Source organism: Dreissena polymorpha, chromosome 8 (assembly GCF_020536995.1).
Source record: "Dreissena polymorpha isolate Duluth1 chromosome 8, UMN_Dpol_1.0, whole genome shotgun sequence".
NCBI lineage: Eukaryota > Metazoa > Mollusca > Bivalvia > Myida > Dreissenidae > Dreissena > Dreissena polymorpha.
In genome coordinates this window covers 93498768-93519960 of record NC_068362.1, presented here as the reverse complement: position 1 = coordinate 93519960, position 21193 = coordinate 93498768, and the positions used below count along the sequence as shown (strand labels likewise).

General features: G+C 34.8%; 1 protein-coding gene across 5 annotated transcripts in view; it reads left to right on the top strand.

The window, feature by feature from the left end:
* Nucleotides 1-1086: 1086 nt before the first annotated feature.
* Nucleotides 1087-21193, top strand: part of LOC127842884 (probable tRNA(His) guanylyltransferase) — a 56531-nt gene continuing 36424 nt past the window's right edge. Inside the window, exon 1 of one of the 5 annotated variants that reach the window (XM_052372654.1) lies at nt 1087-1204. Coding sequence is in view for 1 of the 5 variants with exons in the window: in XM_052372659.1 (XP_052228619.1) it covers nt 1164-1204 (41 nt within the window). In the remaining 4 variants the exon portion in view is untranslated. Of the gene's footprint in view, nt 1205-9242; nt 9262-17230; nt 17391-21193 lie in introns of those variants that run through there. The other 4 variants (XM_052372659.1, XM_052372656.1, XM_052372653.1 and 1 more) reach the window with 4 other exon arrangements.

Genomic DNA, 21193 nt, shown 5'->3' with positions numbered 1-21193 from the left:
AGATATCGCGTTTAATTTATTTTTAACTATGACAACATGCGTCGATAAACATGACAAAAACTGGCGTTAAAAGATTCAAACTGACAGAAAGTCATAAAATTCCAATCTGATGTTCGAATCCGAATAAGGAAATAAGTGGCATCTACTTCATAGTTCTTGTATAATTAATTATGCAGCAAATAAATGCACCAGTTATGACTTTGTCGGTTACAGGAAATTATAGGTCGTACATGTAAGTGCACGTTATTAATTTTCATGAACTGTACGTCGACTTATATGTCAATGTGACGTCAATATGCATACAATACGCACCATTTACCGGTTTTCGCCGTTTTAACATTTTTTATTCTTTTCCTGTGCTGATCTAGTTCGCCTTACCAGAACCTGAACACGGAGACCAACAATTCTCTTACCAAATAGAGATTGAATCGTTTAGGTTGGGTAAATGTAACTGAGAAACCTGTCATCGACATTGTATTGTATTGACGTTCAATTAAATGTGTGTGTTTTATTTGTTATTTATTTTTTATAAATGACATTAATAATATTTTTATCAATAAATAAAACTCTAGACAATAATTGTTTATATGATTTATATCATGTCATGTTTCGGTTAATTGCAAATGTGTATATAAGTTATCATTTACAACACGCTTGTTTGCGTGTCATTATACCTGACAATCAAAGGGCAATGTCCTCATATGATATGCCTTAACAAAACCACTTTATGTTCAGTAGTACCAGTCGAAATTGTCATTGTTGTTATTCTGTATGCGAACATTGATAAAACGTCAGTCTGTAAACCTAATATAATGCCCTTGTTAATATTGTTTAGCCTCGGTCTGGGTATACGTGGATAAATGCATGCACGTAAAACAGACAGACTGACGGACAGACGGACGGACGCACAGACAGACAGACAAGGACGGACGGGCGGGCGAACGAACGAGCGCACGAAGGAACGGACGGACGGACGGACGGATTGTCAGAATAGCCCATCGACATACCGACAAAGGGACAGAATTGGACGGGACACAGATAGGAACAAAACAGAACAGGACATATTTAACCTGCAGTGTCAGTGGAGTGTAACCTCACGCCATGCCGATTTAAATGTTCGTTTATTTTTCTGATGTAAACAAACCAATGTGTTCGCGATTTAAATGCTTACAGACGCTTACAGTCTAAGAGGCAACGTCTTTCAGTAAGTCTTGGATTGTATGTTTTTGTATCCGTACGACCACAATCTTGTAAGCGTAATTATTGATTTTTACAACTATTAACTTCAACTGTAATCACGTTGAATGATTTAATATCACACGATTTCGCGAGGCTGAGTGCTTTTTAATATTACACTTTTAACGGTGAATTTTTATCGTTATGTGATGTTTGTATTTTCAACGGATAAATCTTAGCTAATCGACCAAATAATATGAAATAAGGCAAAGCCTCAAAGCGAGCTCTATTAATGTTTAATAGAAGAAACTAACAAAAAACTTTAATAACGATAATATTTGAATTAAATTAATTATTAAAGGTTCTTCCTAGAAGAAAAACGTAGGGTTTGTAAAGACTGGTATAAAAATTAAGGTAATGAACTTTTGAATATTTTGTTAATGAGCAATCAAACAACAAACGGGCTTTATTAAAGGGTTTAATGTCAGGGCCCTCTATCTGTATAATTCATGGCCGAAATTCGGCCGCATTCCCCCATCAAAAATGTATGTTTTTTCCTCCAAATGAGATTAAAAATTCCCCCTCAAAATAAATTTTAAACAATCAGTGAAACAACATAATTTAGCCATATTTGGATTTTTTTTAAATCGATCCATGTTTTCATACTACTTTTCAGAAGGGGAATAAAGTATGTCTACACCGTTTACAGTGTTATTCTGACGCTCGCGTCAGGTGTCTCATAAAAAATGTCGCACAACAGGGGTTTTTCAGCACTGTCTGCGCCTCCTGGAAACAGAGGCATTCCAAAAGCAAACGGACCCGTTCCCAATCGAATTTTGATTGCAGTGTTCCCAATTTCAAAAAATAAAATCTTCCAAAATTGTAAAAAGTAAAAATAATTTATATCGAAAGAGTGACTTCCCTTCATTCGCGTCGTAATAAAGCCTTTAGTGACACAGATTTTTTGGTGTATTTTCCGGATGCATTTACTCTCAGCGATGACGTTCGAACTGTTCCGCATTATACAAGAGTATATAGAGCCGCACAATACACATTCTATACCATATCTGTAGACGCTTATTTTCAATCATGGCTTCGCACATTAGTAAATATTACATTAAAAAAGCACAAAAATAGACGCTAAAGGATGTGTAACGATATCATTGATGTTTTCGAAAAGCTCAGAATAATCCGAAATTACTGCCGCGAGTAACCCTGAACAGACAGGCTCGGACGATACGCAGCAAAATGTAACAGCAACAGAAGTAATACCAGGGCCGTCAATCACAAAATCGGCAACTGAATGCTCAGAGCCTTGTAAGAAAGTTGTAGTTCAATGGTCATTTAATACATTAAAGTACAGTACACTCCACGCGTTTTCCCCAATTTCCCTCCATACTCCACGGTGATTGACCTGGAGGGAGATTAAGAAAATCCTGCTAGACGCGGCGTTTTCATGATTTTGGACGTGGCGGTTAACGATCGGCAAAACTGATAAGCCGACACGCCGGCCCTCTGCGTTGGCAACGCGGGGGAAACTCCACGTTTTACGAGATAACGATCAATTTAATTTTGTTTGACTTCCTGATTTTCAAATAAAATTACATTTATTACAAGTACATACATGTACATGTAGTATAATATTTACAATTAAAAAAAACAACCAAGATAGATAGATCCCGACGTGGTTGTAGAAGTAGTTGTTGTTGTATAGAAAACTCGTTGATTTACGACAAACAAAACGTCGTCTTTTAACTTATACTTACCAATTAATATAAACACAGTTTGCAACATTGTTTTTATTTTGATAATTTAATCCAAAGTTTTCATGGCATAACTTACTCAAGTAAACACGTTCAACGAATGCATAAGGAATGGTTTTAATTGTCGGAACAAAGTCAATTCTCTGCTAGCTAATGCATTTATTTTCTCTTTGAAGTTAGGTTATTCCATTGATTGTTAAAAGATGGTGGTAACTATTGAGTTGATAGCTGCATTAAATATTCACAGTTGTATTCTAATTGCGTCGACATTCAAAACAATGTTTACCAGTAATTATGGACCAAATCGGCAGACATGTTAATCCCTTTTGTCAAAACACTGCAGCCAGCAGTCTACACAATAGGTCAGTAGACAAGCCAGTGCTCCAGCTAGGCCTAAATCAAAGGGCGCCGCGCCCTGCCCTCCCGAACCTCCGCCCTGCCCCCCGAACCTCCGCCCTGCCCCCCCCCCCCCCCCCCAATTTTTTTTTTTTTTTTACATATGATAATTCATAAATCTCTTATTACATTGTAATTAGTTTAATCCTCATTGTAGACATTATCAGTGCCTTCCCCAGGAATTTGTTCAGGCGCCCCGGGGGTGGGTTCGGGAGGGATGTCCCCTCCCGACGTGGATTTTTTTTCGGCGTAAGCTGTATTAAGCCAGCTTTTCACCTCTCCTGACCTTTGTAAGTGTCCAATAAAATTCAAATAAAATTTCCCGCGGCTAGGTACGAATGAATACACTTCATTTATTCCATTGGCTGATTTGAGTATTCCACCAGAACATTGGAAACATATCCGCGTCTTTGTAACACTGTTTAACTGCATGAAACAATTTTATTCCTAATGAAAAGGCTTAATAGATAGAACAGTTTTACACTCAATTCTCGACATCAATACAGTTTGTGCGTACACCTTTTATTTTCAGAGAATTACCAGCGCAACGCGTTTATATTTAAAGGCTATGTTCTCATATTTAGTACTTACTTCCATATTCTTGTCAACATGTTAACATGTAAAAGTATAAAGAGCAGTGGAAGCGAGGCCTCACTTTAATACATTGCATTTCAACCCGGGTCAATTCGCGGCCAGTGTATGGATGTCAGAGTTTATATACAGGTCATCACCGGAGTTCGCGGCCAGTAAAATAATAGTTATATAATAAATACGCTATCCGTGAACTAGGTGACCTGGAATTTTCTTTAGACCAGAAATATGTAGATTCTTAATGGGTTTTCAACAATACAATGATAAATATTATTTTTGATTAATTTAACAATAATTATTCCACCATATTGACCAATGTATTAAGCATGAGCGCGATGATTATCGATACTGTTAATAATCGAATCAAATAGCAATGCCCGACAAACCACTAAAACAGGTTTGTTCGAAGAACGCGCCTATAAATACGGATACTTCTCGTGTGGCCGGTTGACTCGTATGTGTTAATTTCACTTCCATTCTTCTTTTGGTTTTCTGTTTTGTATCTATAGGTTTATGACCAGCAATACGTAATAATGTCAAATAAGCCGCGAAAACTCCGCGTAACATCCCGTACTGCGTGTGATGCAGCTAAGAACTGCACAGAAAAAAAGACATTCGCTATCCTTGATCTCATTCATTGAACTATCAACGCCGTATATCTTTTTTAAAGATATTTCTTGTTTAATTTAACGTGTCAATTCACGTTCTGTGGTGCGTTATAACTCAAAGAAAAACAGCGTCAAAAGACGTCATTTGGTGCGCTATGACTATTAAAAAAAAATCCCCCAGTCATTTAAAAATATATTTTTTTATATTGTTTAATTGTTTTAAAACTTTTCCGCACAGATAGTAAAATGCCGACTCGAACGATTCCCCAATACATCCGTTTCAACCCGACTCTATTACTGTATACTTACTATTTTTCAAGTTTCTATTTATTACCCGATAATCCCGTTTATTCCGTTTTTATCAATCTCTTTCTGGTAAATATTTACGATAAAAGCTTTCAGTTATTTCTTTAACACAAACCTTGCCATTTTTTAAGTGGCTTTTAATAGATTTCATGAAATATTGCCTCTGAAAATGCGTCAATCCCCTGACCTGTTGTGTGCTTGTTAAAACGCTCAATACACGCCATGTGTATGCAATAGACGCGACGTTGTACATGCTGCATAATTTTCGCGCTCTTTTTAATTGAGAAAAAGATTCGACACAAAATAAATTTGCACTGCTAATTTGAAGCAAAAATATTTAACGTTGCGGTAACATTTACATTCGGAAGTGTGTTTCGGATTAAAAACGCGTTAACATCGACTTACGGTAATGGGTTTCGGATTACAAATTTAATTATTCCCATTTGAGATTTCAACAAATATTAACCGTTGCGTGATAAATTCAACGATAATTTGTTTACACACTTTACGAGTCAAATAAATGTTTTGACGGAATTATGCATGAAATTCACGTTGTCCACGAGGATCACGGCCGGTTGCCATCATCAGTCTTCTAACTATCGATTATCGGACGAAACATTTACAAGTGTGCGTAATTAATTCAACGAAAATTTGTTAAAGCGCATTACGTGTCGAATAAATGTCAGAAAAACGAGGTGAATCAGTTCTATAAATGGACATGTTGAAATATACATGTACTGGAATTAAATAAATTGTTATCACATAATTGTAACCGCTATAATAATTACTTGTTTACCACTTGCAATTAATTTCACGTATTAATTATGAGTCATAGGTAACACTTGTTTACAGTAAAAAGGTGTGATGATGATGCCCGAAACCGTCTTTAATGTTCTGTACTGTACTAATTACCGGTTTTATATTACTGAAATGGTACAACTTCTTGCTAATCAAGCTGCGATAAACTCTTACTTCATGCCCGACGTCAATCAAAAATAATGGTCGATAGTTAACCCCGCCCTCATAAGCATTCGCGTAACCGATTGGACGATGAACTTCACAGTTTGACGACTGGAAAGTTACCAGATACATCCTTGTCATCATTTAAATGACCGTGTATGTGGCTAGAATAATCGATAGGCGCGTCATGCTATTCTCTTATCAGTGGATTATCCATTACCCCATGTGGTGTTTATGGCGATTACTTGTGAAAGTAGGTACCGAGTGCTCTTTTAAAACAGGGAATATTGATACACTGATAGGGAAACCTTGATTTTTTTGGACAATCTCCACTTTCTTTTACTGAAGAATACACTGATCGGAAAATTTCAAGCGCCCCGGGGACTCTGATTTCGAAATTCAAGCGCCCCGGCAAGGGGCGCTTAAATTGCCTGGGGAAGACCCTGATTATATTTGAATGGTTTAATAATAATGGGATTAATACAATTATTTATAACCTATAAATGAACATGCAATAGAAAGCATTCCAGAAACAACCGCGCGCTTGAACGTGCCCTTTTCACAAAATACTGCGCGTGGAAAGTGCCCTTTTCACAAAATACTGCGCGTCGAAAGTGCCCTTTTCACAAAAAAGCCCCCTGCCCTTTTCAAATCCTAGCTGGAGCACTGCAAGCTATTCGTGTTTTCATAACGTCAAACACTTAATCCAGTTCCGCCAAGATGTCTTCTTTAATCAGTTTACAGTACAATTACTGTTAAAATAATTACTCTACTTAAATACCGTAACGATAAAGATTCGGCGTGCTCGATTTGAAATTTTTTTTGAGGAAATATCAACTTATTCGCGATATAATTTTGTTTAAAAATACCAAAGAAGCTTTTAATTAAAATCAACAGAATTAAGTGTTCTTTGCGCTACAAAGTTTGTATAAAAAAATCAATACACGCACGCTTTGCAGGAGTATACCTTGACCTTGTACATTGCAGCATAATTTTCGCGCGCTTTTGTCGGGAAATATACATGATGACTGTATATTGGAAGCATTTGTAAACGTCGTGTTAACTTTTAAAATCGTAGTGTGTTTCGGATTACTAATTATTATTCTCATTTGGAAATTTTACAGAACATTTATCCTTATAAACTTTAAACGATCACCTGGCGTATTAATTCATATTGAAGACGTACCTGTGAATTAAAACATATATTAATTTTCTATACAATTTTCTTTTTTATACATGTATTACAGTATTTAAACAATTTATTATAACATTGTTTTTATCCCCCGCCAGAGGCGGAGGGATATTGTTTTGGCGTTGTCCGTCCGTCCGGCACATTTGTGTCCGGAGCCATATCTTGGAAGTTCTTTGGTGGATTTCATTTAAACTTGGTATGAGTATATATATGCATAAGAGGATGATGCACGCCGAATGGCATTGTACACCATCTGTTAAAAACAGACTTATGGCCCTTTGTATCTTGAAAAAATGCTTTTTAGTGTCCGGAGCCATATCTTGGAAGTTCTTTGGCGGATTTCATTGAAACTTGGTATGAGTATATATATGCATAAGAGGATGATGCACGCCAAATGGCATTGTACACCATCTGTTAAAAACAGACTTATGGTCCTTTGTATCTTGAAAAAATGCTTTTTACTATAGGCACTTATGTGTCCGGAGCCATATATTGGAAGTGCTTTGGCGGATTTCATTTAAACTTGGTATGAGTATATATATGCATAACAGGATGATGCACGCCAAATAGCATTGTACACCATCTGTTAAAAACAGACTTATGGCCCTTTGTATCTTGAAAAAATGCTTTTTACTATAGGCATTTTTGTTTCCGAGCCATATCTTGGAAGCGCTTTGGCGGATTTCTTTGAAACTTGGTATGAATATATATCCGCGCCAGAGTGAAGGCTTAAGAACCTTCCTTTGTCTTAGTTTTGTGTTATTGTCTTCCGTCCGTCCATCTATCATTATGTTCATCCGTCCAATTTGCACCCATCCTCAAACAAAGCATATGTTGCGGGGGATACCTTGGGCCTTTCAGGCCCTCTTGTTATTTTTGGCATGCCCAGTAGCACACAGCTAACGTGGCGTTGCGCGGCGGTCACTGATAAGAACGGAAATTGTCTGCATTTACCGACTAGGCTAAAGTAATACACGCCGCGGTAATTAGCGAACGCGGCGTAACACCGAGCGTTTTATCGAGTTCACCTCGCTCTCCAACGCCGCATGAACACTTGCCAGCAGAAAAAACCCTGCTGAGGGAGCACGTTTTTTTGGGAAAACGTGTGGAGTGTACTGTACCTTGCTTAGGAAAATTAAAGGTTTCGCGGGATGGAATGAGTGGGGAGATCAAATCAAATTGAAAGCCCATTCTTTATGTGCATGATTTGATGGTTACCATAATGCTTGCATATTTTTTTTTATTTTTGTGGCTGCTCAATAAGCGTCCTTAAAAAGTAGAACTTCATTTCCCGTTACTATAATATTAACAAAGGTGAAAAGAGCAAACAACTGCAATTTGTCCTTTAGCCAAAATACAATAGAATAACATAAAGCCCTATTCTGTATTTACAAACTTCTTTGTATTTAATTTTAATAGAAACATCATCATACGATTGCATAAGATAGTGCTTAAATCATTTTGAAATGCCTTCAGTGCTTTGATTTCATAATACGAAATAACACAGTATTATGTGAAGTTGGAATAAGACATCAATTTGGTCATAAATTGAGTTTTTTCAACAGCGCATAATATGCAGCTTTACAAGTTGTATTTACCCGGTAGTTTTACAAATTTTTATTAAAATATAAACTTGCATATATAATAACATCATTTAAATTGATTTTACTACAAAACTGGATTTTTTATTGATTTTTTTAAATCCTAATAAAAGGAAACTGTGTCCATGCGGCACATGAACACAGTTTAAAAATACAGTAAAAATTATTTAAAAAAATCACTGTTAATGAAAAAGTCATAGTAAATTGCTTATTGCTTGAACTATAGATCAAATACTAAATAGTACAAAAATAAATTCAGATCATGAAATGAATAGTTTTGTTTGAGAAAATCACCAAAATGATGCCCATTCCCAGTTTGATGTCTTATTTCCAATTCACATAATACAGTGTTGAAATGTATTACGTAGTAAATAGTGTGACGTCATTTCTGTGACGAAACGCAAAAGTTTTATGTAAACTATCTGGAATTTAAGGACATGTTGGACGAGGTGTTTCTTAACATTAAACTTTTTGTTTAAAGCATCGAACAAATGCAAAAAGTATTTCGGATTGCAGGTTTATCATGCATAAATGTAAACTTCGATAAGAATACCATAAAATAGTGTGGTTTAAACTAAGTTTCGATAAAGGGATGGAAGAATAGAAAATGGAAGTGAATATCTTTTAGACTTTATTGTTTTAAACATTGGATAAAGGTTGGCATTGAGGTAAGCCTGTCTTTTATTCTAAATTAAGTTTTTTTTTTTTTACTCTTGTTAAAGCTGAAAAAGTGTCAATGCTGTTCAATATGCTTCAACACAGTGCACATTTAGTGGTGTGTAAACCCGAACAGTCCATACTCTTAGGTTTCTCTATCGCATTTTACAGACTGAAACCTGAAGGACCAATATCTCTGAGGTGTAATATATTGGATTATCAGATATATATGCACATTAGAAAAGCGATAAGTATATAGTTATCAATATGGTTTGGTTTATATTCATGTATTTGTGAAAGACAACGCAATATGGCAATAAACGAATTCAGATCTTATGCTTAATTTATCATAATGCGGATCTTTATATATTGCTGTTTTGTGGGTTGGATCCCATTGTCAGTGTTTTATTGGAGTTACAGTGTATAAATAAACAGTAGTGTGACTCATTTTCAGCAATACATTCTTTTAAAGTAAAAAAGATAAAAACTTGGAATGGAAAGATTGATTAAAACAGAAATTCCCTCATTGATCAAACACACTTCATTTAAACTGCTTTATTCAAACTAAAAGTGCTTGTGGTTAACAGCATCTAATTATTTTATTTGTTCACTTGCAGATTTCGTGATTTTCAAACAAAATTGATGCAACTTTTGTTTTGGGATTTTTTTGGACAACTATGTGGACTTTTTATGCCCCCGGATCGAAAGATCGTGGGTATATTTTTTGGCCTGTCTGTCTGTCATTCATTCATTGTGTGTGTCCTAAAACTTTAACCTTGGTTAAAGTTTGATAACTTTTGCATTATTGAAGATAGCAACTTCATATTTGGCATGCATGTGTATCTCACGGAGCTGCACATTTTGAGATGTGAAAAGTCAAGGTTAAGGTTATCTTTCAAGGTCAAAGGTCAAATATCATTGTATTTTTCTTTCCTAAATCTTTAACGTTCGTTAAAGTTTGGTCATAACTTTTTTAATATTGAAGATAGCAACTTGATATTTGGCATGTATATGTATCTAATGAAGCTGCACATTTTGAGTGGTGAAAAGTCAAGGTCATCCTTCAAGGTCAAAGGTCAAATATCATTGTATTTTTCTTTCCTAAAACTTAAACCTTTGTTAAAGTTCAGTCATAACTTTTTGAATGTTGAAGATAGCAACCTGATATTTGGCATGCATGTGTATCTCATGGAGCTGCACATTTTTGAGTTGTGAAAGGTTAAGGTCATCCTTCAAGGTCAAAGGTCAAATTTATGGCTTCAAAGCGGCGCAATAGGGGGCATTGTGTTTCTGACAAACACATCTCTTGTTGTTGTTCAAATTTGGGTCTGATATGTGGACACATTCCCAATGGAAAAGTATATATTTTTATGCCCCCATTCGAAGAAGAGGGGGTATATTGTTTTGCACATGTCGGTCCGTCCACCGAATGATTTCTGGATGATAACTCAAGAACGCTTATGCCTAGGATCATGAAACTTCATAGGTACATTGATCATGACTCGCAGATGACCCCTATTGATTTTCAGGTCACTAGGTCAAAGGTCAAGGTCACGGTGACTTGAACCATTAAAATGGTTTCCGGATGATAACTAAAGAACGCTTACGCCTAGGATCATGAAACTTCAAAAGTACATTGATTATGACTTGCAGATGACCCCTATTGATTTTCAGGTCACTAGGCCAAAGGTCACGGTGACTTGAACCAGTAAAATGGTTTCCGGATGATAACTCAAGAAAGCTTACGCCTAGGATCATGAAACTTCATAGGTACCAACGCATGCGAAAGACGTCGGACCTCGGACATTTCCGATAAAATTTGCTGAGGTCCAGTATCTTTCCCGAAACTGGCGTTCCTCCAACAAGAAAAAAAACAAGTTAAACTATGTTTTGGTTGGAAATAAAAACGAAACTACGAATTCATATGTCAACACAAATAATGACTGGCATGAACTGATTTACTTTGATATATGGTTTGACGATGAAATAAAAAGGTTTGTTACAAACCAGTGGAGCTTGCTATTTTTGCTTGTGACGTAACAAACTCATAGTACTATTCTTTGAACTGTCAAATACTGCGCGTTGTTTCGTGACGTAGGCGACACAACAAATTTTTGATTGGTAGAAATGATTTTTATTGGTTTCAATCCTCGTGATGATCGTAAAGCGAAAGCGGGGAACCATACGACCTTTGCCTGTTCCGTGTCAACATTGAAAGCGAAAATCAGCACTTCAACTGATTGCGAATACGTGAATTTTTGATCAGGTGATTTTGTTTCATATTGTAACTGTTTTACATTTTTGCAGTACCTTTTATTTGTGTAAAGTCCTAATCTATTAATTTCAGAGCCCGATTATTATTTGTTTAACTAAACACTCAAAGTTTTAGTAAAATATCAACAAGCTGTTAAGTGTGTCACTGTCAGACTCCTACTCAGGATGTCATTTTCATTGCTACGTTATTTTGACGGGGCTAACTGTGTTCCCCAGCCAGGGGTTGAAGAATTTTTCCAGAGCCACTTGCCCTGCAGGGCGAGTAGGCCTGACAATTTACTCGCCCTTCACTTTAATCTACTCGCCCTGCATTAAAAAAATAGATATCTATATTTATTGTTATGATCAACCAGAACCTTTTAAACCTACTTTACATAGTGACACTAAACTGCGAACAAATTAACTACATTATCTGATGGATTATATTTGCTTTCCTTACGTTTTCTGCACCTCTTTCCTTTTCTCAATTTTTTCCGCCTTGTTTTGACAACCTTTCTAATTCTTTCTGTTCCCTGTCGCCACCTGTTTGCAGATATTTTAAAATAGAACCCTTTTCCATTTTAATATTTCAGACGAACTTTTACTGAAAGACACGCTTGATTGACAAACGGTTACAATATGGTAAATTTTGCCTAAGGCTTCTGATCACAAAATTCGGAATTATTATGTTTATTAATAATTATTTTTTCTGTTTATTTTTAATTTAATATAAGAAGTATTATAATTAACCGTGATGTATTATTGTTTTATTGATATTTACATTGAAATTCACAGAATGACCAATCACCCCTACCAAGTTACTCCAAGGACGGCTAGATTTTAGCCATCGGCTTATCAGCAGAACTAATGAGTGTGAACTGTTCTGTGGTCATAAAGCACACTCCCCTGTCAGGCTGACAACAACCTGCTTGGCGATAATAAATGAACCCAGGTGTTATATCTGGAAAATTCATGTTGATGACATTTTGGTATTTAATATGTATCAACCACAGGAGACTACATCTCATTAATTCATTTAATTAAATAATTTAAGACCAGTTCAACACTCCACTAGCAAATATCATGCTGGATACTCATGTTGATAATTCCTGTAAAGTTGATTGTTAAAAAAATTGTTTTTTAATTTACAATTAGTAAGATAGTTACCCGGTATGTATATTATGTGAACATTTGTTATGTGAATTACAAAGGTGAAGTATTTGGAGTAAAAATTTATGTTTTTTCCATGAAATTTCCTTGCTAGAAAAGTTTGGGTTACAATCATGACAGTACTAAATATACATGTATATAGCAGCTTATCATTCTATAAAAATTATAAATTTCTATTATAAATTGACAAGAATTCTATAAAGTTTATGTGGCATACTATTTATGCGATTTAAACTTGTTTATATGAACATTAATAGCTGTACATTGAAAAAATAAGGAATATTCATTTGTTTCTTCTGAATAATTTGATAATATATAACATAATTATAATTATGCTCTGAGATCATTACATACTGTTCGCATACACTTGGAGACTTTTCTAACGCATCACCTAATCAGATCAATATTATAGCTCCCTTAAATTTGAACGGCTTGTGTTGAAATTTGGACCAAGAATAATTCAACACATACATGTATCTGATTATTCCTGGAAATTTAATTGAAATTGAAAAACAACAAAATATAAAACTTAACAAATTAAATACGTCACTTCAAAAGTCAAATTCGCAAACTCGTACAACTTTAAATAATAACAATGTGAAAAGTAAAACGCATAAACTTACATGTATTAATAACTGACCGGCTTGCAACATGCCGATTGAGCCGTTTCGCTCCTGAATATTCATACGAGCCATATTGTTTATCTTTAATTAATGTTATGTTTTTCATGTGTAAAAACTTACCTAGAATTATGACATTGAAATTAAATTGGAATAACATGTATATCGCCTTTTACTACACTTGGTGATTTTTCTAACGCAATACTTTTAAATCTTACATATCTCAGTAATGAGTAAATATTTTTATTGCATATGTGATCATTTGACTACCATATGTGCGAGCTTACGATAAAATCATTCATCCGTGACGATCGGACGCTTTAGCAAGTGGGAAAGGTAGTCTGTAAAATGCAAAGTGCGCGATTGCGCTCCTGAAAATTCATACGAGCTATATTGTTTTGTAAATTAATTTTATGTTTTCCTTGTGTAAGAACCCACTTAAATTAATTCAATTGAAATAAAACTAGAATTAAATCGCGTTTCAACATTTCCACGTGCAAAAATATGGAACCACACCTACCCCACGTGCTAAAGCGTCCATTCGTCACGGATGAATGATTTTATCGTGAGCTTGCATAGAATATAGTTAAATGATCGTATGTAAAATTTTAAATCAATATCTTTACTCATAACTTAGATATTCAAGTTTGAAAAGTGATGCGTTAGAAAAGTCCCCAAGTGTGTATATATATACTTTCCATAACATAGTTTAATTAACATTAATTAATATGTTGTTCAATTCAATAATAAACTATGTACAAGTTCTGATCTGTTCTTTATATTTTAATCCATCATTCAAATACAAGCACGATGCTCTTTATTAAAATGTGCTTTAGTTAATTAATATTAACTCTTTGATACCTATTAAAATGCATGCCCCTGTATTTTTCTACAATCAAATTATTCATTTAGTGTGTGAGCAATGTTTAACCCTCTGAATTCTCAGCATTCTACACCAATATCTTGTAATTAGATATGGCCACCATCATGTTACCACTTCTTACAGTGATCAGCGTTTCACACCACTTTGATAATGACCCCTGAACAGTCAAATAGATTAGCCCTATTCTTGTTGAATCTATGGAGAAAGGAGTAACCGAAAAGGACTGCAATATATTTAACAGTTTTATTCACTTTTAATCGATTAGCTAAGAGCACTGACAACGACGAAAAGAGCGCAGCCAATTTCGAGAATTATTTTACTGTGCCCGTGACGTCATTTTTCATTGTCAAAACGAAAGTGCAGTTTCTTTGTGTACTAAACGTATATTTTGTTAGTTCGAAAAATTGTTCGCAATTGGTATCGATGTGGAAGGAGTTCTGGAACTGAATTTATATTTCTAAACTTGAAAAACAGCACTCGTCCGGTCGGTCGAGTATTTAACAAATTTTACTCGCCCGACCGTTAACTTCACTCGCATATGCGAGCGGTCGAGTGGATTCTTCAACCCCTGCCAGCTATAAAGGATTTTAATCCTGAGCCTGCTGTTGAGAAGTGGCTGGTATGACGATTAAGCTGTTAATGTGGTATTTTATTTTCCAAATTTTTACTTTATACCAAATGTTCAGAGGTTAAATGCATGACATATAATCCTATTATACTTATTTTAGGGTGATGCTATGAAACCTCATGGTCACAGAAGGCTAACATATTCAAGACGGTGTCTCTCTTTAACTTAGTTGTGATGGCCAAGGCTCTGATGTTGAGGAAGAAGGTAATAAGCTTTTAATCATTATTAACTGACACAAAAAATATAACAAAAACAAATTATTTATCATGTTTGACTGATTATTATAACATAAAACTTAAGCATCAATTTACATGATTTAAATTTCTTGTTCTTAATTTCTTTTGAATGTTTAAATATTCCTTTACAGGATGTGCGGAAAAGCAGTTGGACTCGGATGAAACAGATTCCGAATACGATTCATAGTGAATTTACATGCATAAAATAGTGACGTTATGATGTGAACTTGTAATGTGGTTTGTTTTTGCATTGATCATTCACATTGTATCCAGTGTTAAAAAGAACTGGTCTACATTTAGTTGTTTTATTACTGTATTTTGAATGGTTTAACATTGCGAACGAAATAATGATAAAAGTAAATTCTATAAAAGGTATTCTCTTGTGTTTGGTTAAAGAAAAACAAGGTCCGATAAAATCTGGTGAGGTCCTGTAAATTTTAAAAGTTATAGGACCTCATGTCCGGTAAGATTTTTTTGTCTTTTGCATGACCCCTATTGATTTTCAGGTCACTGGGTCAAAGGTCAAGGTCACAGTGACTCGAACCAGTAAAATGGTTTCCGTATGATAACTCAAGAACGCTTACGCCTAGGATCATGAAACTTCATAGGTACATTGTGCATTGATCATGACTCGCAGATGACCCCTATTGATTTTCAGGTCACTAGGTCAAAGGTCAAGGTCACGGTTACTTGACACAGTAAAATGGTTTCCGGATGATAACTCAAGAAAGCTTACGCATAGGATCATGAAACTTCATAGGTACATTGATCATGACTGGCAGATGACCCCTATTGATTTTCAGGTCACTAGGTCAAAGGTCAAGGTCACAGTGACAAAAAACATATTCACACAACGGCTGCCACTACAACTGACAGCCCATATGGGGGGCATGCATGTTTTACAAACAGCCCTTGTCTCAAATGTGACCTAATAAATCCCAATTAAAGGTTTCCAAATTTTGTTTGTTTGTTTAATATTAAAGTCTAAACATGTTGTTAATCTCCAAATCCAGCTATATAAGTTGAACCTAAGAAAAAATAATATTGGAATCACTTTTATTATCAATTTAAAGTATTTGTAAGCATAAAATCAACAACATTAATTTCCCAATTTTAGTCAAAAGGGCGCTATATTTCCAAATCTTAAAGGATCTGGCCCCATTCCCATGAGGGTGAGAAAAAACAATGCTTATGCCTTCACTTGGCCCCGCAAGAATTGTGTTCTAATGGTGGCTCATTATTGTTTCAAAATTACAAAGGAGTTAAAAAGCCAAGAAAATAAATGGCAAGGTAAAGTCTCATGAATTATATTATACTCATATGCTGATGGATATTTCCAAATAAAAATTATGTTACCAACAAAAACTTATTTATATATTTTGTGTATTTCTCATTATAACCTTTTAAGAATTCGCTTTCGTAATTATTTGGGTATTAAACATTGAGATGTTGCAAATTTTACAAGTAATCAAGATTGGGATTTTTTTCACGCAAAAAGTAGACTGATTTGGGAAAAACTACTTCAATTTTACTCTTTAGTATGATTCAAATTTTAATAACATTATAACAGAATGTTATCATTTAAACTAATATAGTACAGTACACTCCACGCGTTTTCCCCAATTTCCCTCCGCTGTGATTGACCTGGAGGGAGATTAAGAAAATCCCGCCATACGCGGCGTTTGCATGATTTTGGACGCGGTGGTTAACGATCGGCAAAACTGATAAGCCGACGCGGGGGCCCTCGGTGTTGGCAACGCGGGGGAAACTCCGCGTTTTACGAGATAACGATCAATTTAATTTTGTTTGACTTCCTGATTTTCAAATAAAATTACATTTATTACAAGTACATACATGTACATGTAGTATAATATTTACAATAAAAAAAACAAACAACCAAGATAGATCCTGCTAGGCCGTTACCCCACCCAGTTGTTATTGTATTGCGTAATTTAAATAAGGTTCGTTTCCATTAAATATAATAATCAAAGTAAGAATTTATATGTAACATTAAAGATAAATATCTTATTAATTTATTTAAAGTCATACCATTGTTAAACTTGTGTATTTGTCAACGATTTAACTTATTATTGTTGTTCGCGCTTGCATCCTATTCATTCATTAAAATCCGCCATTTCGTATGACGTTCATTGGTAGGTATTTTTACTTTAACGGTCGTCACATGTCATTGACGTCACGACGGTTTTAGTATAAATAGCGGGGTCAAACGTAAACAAGTTTCACTTTCGAATACAGCTTAAACGGAGAAAGATCAAAATTAAAAAGATACTTTAACTACTTCAGATTAATATCAACATTTTAAAAGGGTTTGAAAAGTCGTGAGATGCAGGTACGAATATTTGTATTATTGTTTGTATACGATATTTTGATATATGATTTTGTTATGACAATGATCATAATGATGAAACTGAAAGTAAAAGTACAGAAACTTTTATAACCTTTGTTTTCTTTGTTATACGGCATAACAATCCATCCCGACGTGGTTGTAGAAGTAGTTGTTGTATAGAAAACTCGTTGATTTACGACAAACAAAACGTCGTCTTTTAACTTATACTTACCAATTAATATAAACACAGTTTGCAACATTGTTTTTATTTTGATAATTTAATCCAAAGTTTTCATGTTAGTAGGTGATTTTCTATACTTTACATGTAAACAAATGACCAAGGACCCTAAAAATCTCGCAAATCTGGGTGAATTGACAGTTTGACGTAATCAAAGAAAAGCCGCTTCCTGTCTAAAGGCATAACTTACTCAAGTAAACACGTTCAACGAATGCATAAGAAATGGTTTTAATTGTCGGAACAAAGTCAATTCTCTGCTCGCTAATGCATTTATTTTCTCTTTGAAGTTAGGTTATTCCATTGATTGCTAAAAGAAGGTGGTAACTATTGAGTTGATAGTTGCATTTAATATTCACTGTTGTATTCTTGTTGCGTCGACATTCAAAACAATGTTTACCAGTAATTATGGACCAAATCGGCAGAGTGACATTCACACATGTTAATCCCTTTTGTCAAAACACCGCAGACAGCAGTCTACACAATAGGTCAGTAGACAAGCTTTGCGTGTTTTCATAACGTCAAACACTTAAAATCCAGTTCCACCCAGATGTCTTCTTTAATCAGTTTACAGTACAATTACTGTTAAAATAATTACTCTACTAAAATACCGTAACGATAAAGATTCGGAGTGTATGATTTGAAATTATTTTGGAGGAAATATCAACTTATTCGCGATATCATTTTGTTAAAAAATACCAAAAAAACTTTTAACGGAAATCAACAAAATTCAATGTTCTCTGCGCTATAAAGTTTGTATCAAACAAATCGATACACGCACGCTTTGCAGGAGTATACCTTGTACATTGCAGCATAATTTTCGCACGCTTTTGTCGGGAAATATACAAGATGAATGTATATTGGAAGCATTTGTAAACGTCGTGTTAACATTAAAAATCGTAGTGTGTTTCGGATTACTAATTATTATTCTTATTTGGAAATTTTACGGAACATTTATTCTTGTCTTATATGTGTTATGATTTAAATATTAATTTGTCAAATGTCTTATATTCATTCATATTGTAGATGTACCTGTGAATTAAAAAACATAATTTTTATACGTATTAATTTTCTATACAATTATCTTTTTTATACATGTACTACAGTATTTAAACAATTTATTATAACAATGTTTTTATTTTTTGGCATGCCCAGTAGCACACTGCTAACGCGGCGTTGCGCGGCGGTCACTGATAAGAACGGATATTGTCTGCATTTACCGACTAGGCTAAAGTAATACACGCCGCTTGAATTAGCGAACGCAGCGTAATGCGGAGCGTTTTATCGAGTTCACCTCGCTCTCTCAACACCGCGTGAACACTCACTAGCAGAAAAAACACGCGGAGGGAGCGCGTTTTTTGGGGAAAACGCGTGGAGTGTACTGTATGTAGGTTTATTTGAAATAAAATTGAGGTATAACACTCATCAGACAGAGCTTTTTCCTGTAACAATTTATTCTTTATTATTGGAAAAAATCTGGGGAACTTTTTATGCTCCCCATATATATATATGGGGAGCATATAGTTGCCAGTTTTTCCTTCCGCACTTCCATACTTCATTACGGTCACACTTTTGGTACAGTTTCTCATAGCACCTTCAATATTTTACCAATCTTTTTCATATTTGGCATGTAGATACCTTGCATGGACCTCTACCTTTTGATGACGTTTGAGGTCACTGGGGTCAAGGTCATCAAGGCTAAAAATAGACTTTTGTTACAGTTTCTCATAGCACCTTCAATACTTTACCGAGCTCTTTCATATTTGGCATGTAGATACATGTACCTTGCATGGACCTCTACCTTTTTTTGACGTTTGAGGTCACTGGGGTTAAGGTCACCAAGGTAATAATAGATTTTTCCGTCACACTTTTGTTACAGTTTCTCAAAGCACCTTCAATACTTTACTGATCTCTTTCATATTTGGCATGTAGGTACCTTGCATGGACCTCTACCTTTTGATGAGGTTTGAGGTCACTGGGGTCAAGGTCACTGAGGCTAATATAAGATTTTCTCAAGGTCCCACTTTTTTCCACACAATTAACCCATACATCGACAAAGCATGATTGGGGAGCATCCATCAGTTTTACTGATATCCTTGTTTTTATAAAATTTGCTTTGGGAAAGGGGCTGTTTGACACTTAGATATGCCAGAAAAAGGCCTGAAATCGAACCTTATTATGCCACAACAACCTGAAATCATTCAAAATCTATGTATACTTAATCCTTATTTTGTCCACCATGAGTGACAGTAGAATCTCCATATAGGCAAAAGTCATGGAAAGTTGTCAAGTCAAGGATGAAAACTGGGCCCGATTATTGTATTTAAGATTTCAATATTGGCAATATATAAAGATTTGAATATGTACTGCTGAAGTCTACAAGAACTACTGTAATAAGTTTTGTACATCTGTTATGATTTGAGTTATATGAGCCCGGTTTTTCCGTCCAGCACTTTTTGGTTACATCATAAATAGCTTGATGTCCAACATTTCGTGAATTTTAGGCTGGTGTGTTTACCACAAATTTTTTGTTCAGTGCTGAGTTGAAGGAATGCCTACGATTTAATAAATTGAAGAAAAAAATATGTTAATGCATTTTGCAAAAACAGACTATTTATATTGGTTAAAAGTCAATGATGTAACAGATTGGACGCCACATAGCAAACATGATTTGTATACGAAATTTTTAAATATTCTCGTTGAAATAAACGGCATTGATTCTTCATCACGGCGTTTCAACCTCATCGTTGTTTGTATAAAAACATTTGTAGACCCTTCACAAGTTATGTAAAAACAGTTTGAGATCTGAATTCAAGATGTAACATATTGCACACGAACTGTTACGTCACCATTCATAAAAAATAATGATTGTCTGACTGAAAATTGTATAGGTTTGTGCCTTTTTTTTAAGTTTTATATATCCAAGAAATAACCTTAATTGATAATATTGAAATTTATATTTTACATGTTTTTTTTAGATGTAACTAAAAAGTGCTGGACGGCAAAAATTGGCTCATATGTAATCAAACTAGGCAGAGTCTATAGTTATAATCCTCAACATTTGTTAAGCTCTAAAAAAAAATAATAAAAATACATGATTGAAAAATAGACAGGATCAGCTATGAACATTAAACTTATTTGTAATATCTATGAAGCACAGTGCAACAGCTTCCATTAAAGTGCTTCCAACAATAAATTAATAATGTTTTCAAAGATTATTTTACTGATCAATGCGAATCGTCTGTGTTGGAAGAGTTTTCTTAAATGTAAAATATTTTATTTATAGATAAATGCATTTGTGAGTTGCACAACAAAGTAAAAAGGTGCTAGGTCCATTTAATTTACAGATGTTGCTAGAAGTGTTCGTTCTTACTAAGTTAATCGAATTGCTTTCATGCTATTTCTGATTTTTCTTTTTACAAAATGCCAAAACAACAAAGTCATCCTTGTCATTACACTACCCAATAAAGGACCAGTGCTCACGCTGCTGCCAGACATTATCGCCATTGGCGATTATTTAATCCAACTGGCTATTATTTCTTAAAATTCTCTAGAAAAAATGGCGATTATT